Here is a 6103-nt window from a genome sequence, read left to right as displayed (position 1 = left end):
TTGTATCATTAAATCACTCAGTACTCTATCTCTTCTTTACTTCTTATATGATGTGAGACGGAGCCTTAAAGCAGATAACAGATGCTAGGTTAAAAAAATAATTATATTAAATTAACGAAAAGTTATAGACGACAACCAATTAAACACACATTGAAACTCAAGAAAAAACCTGTAGGGCAGCCAATGTTCCTCCCTAACAAATTTTTCATGCAATTGAAGTGAAACATATGTTTGCACGACATCTTTATAATTGAGGATCCCCCAAAAATGTCTTATTTATTTGCTTGTAGATGTGAGACATATCAAACTTAACACCAAGTTTCAACACTTAACGATCATTGATGAGTATGAACATTTGCTATATTTATGTGCCAATTCGATCAACTCATCAACGATAACTTTGCATTCGAAGACTAGAAATTTGCAATTTCTTATGTATGACTTGATGAGTCTTTTCTGGATTCTTGAAATCTTGAGATTTCATAGTGAAACATGTTGAGATTTGTGGACGTTCATGTTTGTGATGTTTACCAGAAATGTCATGCCAAAGATGTTTGGTTCTGCAAATTAATTGAATTTCTACTAATTCAAACTTAGAACGACGATGAAAAATTCTTATTTTCTTTTTGGGACAATTGAAGTTATAATGCAATTTGGACTCTTAGTAATTGAAAATCTCCATATTGCTAATAACTAAATTCATTTTCATCTTACAAAAGAATGAAAGATTGATAGGTGGATCAAGATAATTTATAGACATTCCAATTGCCAACCTAGTGTGAGAAGGATTTAATTTTTTTTAATCTAATTAAACCTATTTAAAATGGGTAAAATATTCTACTCCTAGTCCTAGTTGAATTGTGACTTGGTATTCTGCTGAACAAACTTAAGATATTTAATCTTAAAATGGGAGGAAAAATTAAGCCACGTAAATATAGTGATAAGCCGCCTCACAAAGGGAAAAGGAATTCAATTTTTATCCTATTTTTGTTTTCTCTCATTAGTTTTGTTTTTAATGGTAATATACCCTTTCCCTATCAAATTCAATTTACATAAATGGGGACAGAAAGAAGTATATGAAAGGAGGTTGTGTTGTGACGGAAAGATGTAAATCAAGAATAGAGAAAATAAAGAACATCAAATTTAACGTGGAAAATTCTTCAAATTGAAGGTAACAATCACGGGATCACCGAGATTCAAATTGTTTCACTATAACAATAAGAGGGTTACAAGTATTCTCTTAAATAGTTACACAACAATTGTCAAACATGAAAAAATAATAGTTACACCAACAAAAGTAAATAGAAAGAAACCATCCAAATTCAGCTATTCTTCGGGACTTGAAATTGGATCCTTCTGACCTCCAAATCAGATCTCCACCGCTCAAATCAAACATTAAAATGTTAGGAATGCTCAGTAAAAATATTAGTCCTATCAAACGGTTAAAGAATCGAGTAACGCGATCTAAAATTTGCTAATCGGAGAAAAAGACTGCAGCAAAAAGAACTCTTAGACTGAGCAAAAAAACCCATTTTCTTCTATCTTCTATTTTGTTGAAAGCTCTCTCAAAAACCTCTGTTATGTACCTAATGTCTTTCAAAGACAATGCCAATGAGCAATTTGGATTTCGGTGATCTCGTGGTTGTTACCTTCGATTTGAATGGTTTTTTCACGTTAAATTTAGTGTTCTTTATTTTCTTTATTCTTGGTTTACATCTTTCTATCATAACAAGTTGTATCAAAACTTAACAAAGTGTTCTTTATTTTCTCTATTCTTGAATTTACGTCTTTTCGTCATAACAAGTGGTATCAGAACTTAACTGGTTGAAACATGAGTTGAATAGAACACTTGAAACAAGTTGAGAGTTCAAACCTTGCTCATTATTATGCCTTTTCACATTCATAGATTATGTTGTAAATTCATATTTATTCATATTATTACTCTTTTGTTTGGATACAAGAAAGTAATAAATACTTTTCAATAACTAAAAATATGTAAGACGTACCTAAATATCATTGCATCTGTGTGGTTTTAAATACATATGCTATGTGAAATATTGGAATGAAAGATTTAGTAATTATCAAAAAGTGGCATCCTGTTTAAAGAAAACATAAAAAAGGGATGCTAAACACATAAATGAATTACCAAAGTAGATTATCAACTCAACACTAAGGTGGAGTTTGTTTACTTGATCAAGTAGACATTAGCTTATAAGGGTAAACTAATTAGATTATCATCTCAATACATTGAGAGCTAACTCAGTGTACGAATAGGTTACTAAGCTAATCTTGGAATGCCAATACATTAAAACATATAGACAACAAAATTTGGTAGATATATTAAAAATGTACAATTACAAAACCAAAATGTGTATACTCTCTTAGTCACCTCCCGCGAGGAGACTTTTGATAGGCTTGTAATGGAGAAGCAGACGGTGTCATATGCAAGGGTGAACGATGATGCCTCATAGGCGATACAGCCATGGGACTGGAAATAGCTCTATGCTCGGGATGTGAGAGTTTGCTAACACCTTTTGGTGATTGAAGTTCTTCAAGAGCGGTTAAAACCTCGGACATTTTAGGGCGGAGCTTGGGCTCATTGCTTAGACACTGCCAAGCAAGGTTAGCAGCTGTATATGCCCCTTTCTGAGGATACTGGCCTTCTAGTTTGGTGTCCATTATTCGAAACAACTTCCTTTTGTCCCCTAAATATGGCTTTGCCCAGTCTACAAGATTCTGCTCTATACCGACCTTTGTGTTGTCAACTGCACGTCGTCCTGATAGCAGTTCGAGCAACACAACACCAAAGCTGTATACATCACTTCTTGCTGTCAAACGACCTGGAAGATAGCGCGATATTTAGTTACAAGATAATAGTCCAGCAGTATTACAAGCAGAATTTGTTCAATGATGACAGGAGAATACTCATCATACTGACGATAGAATGTGTGTTTCATAAGGAAAACAGAGTTATGTTTACTCATAATAGGATATCAAGCTCTTTCTTCTCCATGAAAATGCAGCAACTTTATAGAAAGTCCGGATAAATAAGATCGGTAACTAGGGATACTTTTAAGGGTCGTCATAGAAAGATGTATACGGCCATAGCAAAGTTAGGGACAGCATTTTTTCCCTTCTGAAGAACATATATACAAACACATTCCCTGAATATATTTCTTCTTTTCTAGCAATTAACATATTAAATTATGAAAAGAAAAGTTACAGAAAAATCATTGTTTAATATGTTTCAATCAAAAGCCCTACAAAATGGATGTCTAACCAGAAGGCCATGCTATAAGTTCAATTAGCTAACAAGAGAGGTAATGCATTAACCTGTAGCGACATATTCTGGAGCAGCGTAGCCTTGCGTACCCATTACTTGAGTGGATACGTGTGTACGATCACCAGTTGGCCCTGCCTTGGCCAAACCAAAATCTGACAGCTTTGAATTAAATTCCTGCAGTCCAAGAAAACAGATGTCTTGAGCTTTGCAAGAACAGCAGGAGAACTTATGCTAAGAAAAGGCATATTTACACAAAGGGGGATCGACGCCTGATACGTACCGCATCCAACAGAATGTTAGAAGCCTTGAAATCCCGATATATGACTTGTTCTTTAGCATCGTGAAGGAAAGCAAGGCCTCTAGCAGCACCAATAGCCACCTTAATTCTTGTTGCCCAATTTAGAGGCTGAGGTCCTCCTGTTTAAAAATGATTAAGCCATGAATTACCACCAATTTGTAAATACACTTATAATTCTAAGCATCCCCCTCATATGTGAACCGAAAATTTCCCCCCTCCATAGTTTTGGGACACAAGGGAAATGACAGAAGGGAGAAAATACAAGAAATCACAGCAGTATGACAAATCTAAAGCTAGGAGGCGGAGAAAGAGGACATACTTCTAAACAAATGGTTCTCCAAGCTTCCTTTAGGCATAAACTCATACACTAAAAGGTGGTTGTCACCTTCAACGCAATAGCCAATGAGTTTAACCAGATTTGGATGGCGAAGTTGCCCGAGGTAATTAACTTCAGTCTGCAGAGTATTTAACATTAGTTACAATGCCAACGATAATAAAATAAAATTTAAGTGCGACTATTGCATAAGTAACATACCAACCACTCCTTGTGACCTTGAAAACCCTCTGGTTTCAATTTCTTGACAGCAATCACTATTCCAGAACCAGGCTTCGATGCAGTAAGTGTTTGCGCATCGATCCATCCTTTAAAAACACAACCAAATCCTCCTTCCCCAAGAAGACTGTCAGGTCTAAAATTCCTTGTTGCATTTTTCAATTCATTGAATGAGAAAGATTTGACATTAGGGGAAAACAATATTTCGCCTTCAGATCTTGGAGTAGGAAGGCTTTCGGAACTACTTTTCCTACCATAGGATGGAATACTTAGGCTTGATGGAACAGAAGAATTGCTTTTTTTGCTAGGAAATCTTGAGGCTTCATAAGCTGGCAGATAAAAGAGTAGGAAATGTCATTGCTCAGTCAATTATATCAATATGTATTCTAACAATAAAACTCTTATTTTCAATACTCTCTGGTTAATTTTAGTGGACAGGCCAAGACTTTGCAATCTCATCAATTTCAGTTAACTTACTATGATGTTTTTTACATCCTAAACACAAGGAAATTGGACACGGACATGAAAAAGAAAAATCTTGGTGATTGGAAATAAACATGCAACTACAACAACAACATATTGACTGCAATTCCACAAATGGGATCCGAGGAGGGTAGAGTGTAGACCTTATCACTACCAGGTGTGGAGGTAGATCAACAGACCCTCGACTCAAGGACTAAGGTGCAACTACTCCAGCGAAACATAATTATTCGGTGCGTTCAAGCAGAAAAGAATGACCTGTAAACAATCTAATCATTTTTTGAGTTCAAAAAACATATGAAGCTGAGAAAGCAACTAGGCATAAAAATCAAACAAAGAGATCACAAAACTCAAGCAAAAGTTAACAATCAACATCCAAAACTCACAAACCTCCCTACCAAAATATCTTGTAAAAGTTAAATAATTTGGAAAAAAAAAAAGAAAGATCCATGCTTTAATGCAGCAACATAAAGATTAAACAAAATTCATCAATAAACAGGAGCAAAATGAAGCAAACCACACATCAAAGTTCTCTCTGCAAGCTAAAAACTAGTATATATGTAACAATTTTAATGCCTCTCCTGGAACAGTCATATGAAGCAATCAAGATTCTCTAACAAAAAGAAACCAAACAACTAAATCACGCATCACAAAGCAGAAAAAGATAAACAAAAAACAATCTTTATCTTTTACCATACCACCCCCCACCCCATCCCATACGAATCAGCTCAATAAACTCTGAAACATCCAACAGAAGAGCAAGAAAAACAGAAAGGATCAAGTACCAGAAGGGGTATTAGAGCTCAAAGTAGCTTCAACTCTAGCTGAGGAACCAATACAATTTCCCATCAAGAAACAAGAAAACATAAACCCCACAAAAGATCAATCTTTTACAAGCCAAAATCACGTCTTGGCAGCAATCTTTCTGCAAAAAAGCTCAAATCTTGAACAACCCAAATACAGGATATTCGTGTCTTTCGGAGTTGCAAAAAGTTTGGTGGGAAAAAATGAAAAGGGTCACATGAAACAACTACTAAAGAATACTTCTTGAAGGCTTTTTAGGAGATAAATATAAAGGGAAAGGGGGGAATTAGAAGGGAAGAAGCTATAGAAATGAAGGAGCAGTTTCCTTTTTTCTGTTTCTCACTTGTCCTTTTCTACTCTACAAAATGTGCGTCCATTGAGATAACGTGGGCGTAACTATCCCGTCATCTTTTTTCTTATTTCCTAATTTGCCCTTACCCACCTCTACCCACATTAAAGTCGACTATTTTAAATTCCCGCTGCATAGTACCTATTTAGGAGACAATAATTTTTTCAGGACTTGAATCAGAAAGTTCTGATTAAAGAAAGATCAATCTCATCTACTACACCACATACTTTACCATTCAAGTCCACATAATATCATACTTACTCCATGAAGTTTCAAAATATTTTTTCGCTTTATTTGAAAATCAACATTTAATTATAAAAAATTAAATTTAAATTG

General features: G+C 35.0%; 1 protein-coding gene across 1 annotated transcript; it reads right to left on the bottom strand.

Moving 5' to 3' along the window:
• Positions 1-2134: 2134 nt before the first annotated feature.
• LOC129880206 (probable serine/threonine-protein kinase PBL3) lies at positions 2135-5768 on the bottom strand. Its single transcript, XM_055954143.1, has 6 exons — positions 5400-5768; positions 4117-4463; positions 3901-4036; positions 3564-3700; positions 3334-3457; positions 2135-2840 (listed from the first exon to the last, which is right to left on the bottom strand). The coding sequence occupies exons 1-6, from the start codon at positions 5479-5481 to the stop codon at positions 2386-2388; spliced, it is 1281 nt and encodes a 426-aa protein (XP_055810118.1). The 5' UTR covers positions 5482-5768; the 3' UTR covers positions 2135-2385.
• Between the last annotated feature and the right edge of the window lie 335 nt (positions 5769-6103).

Source organism: Solanum dulcamara, chromosome 2 (assembly GCF_947179165.1).
Source record: "Solanum dulcamara chromosome 2, daSolDulc1.2, whole genome shotgun sequence".
Lineage (NCBI taxonomy): Eukaryota > Viridiplantae > Streptophyta > Magnoliopsida > Solanales > Solanaceae > Solanum > Solanum dulcamara.
Note: the sequence above shows the minus strand (reverse complement) of the source record. Positions and strands in the feature narration are given on the sequence as shown.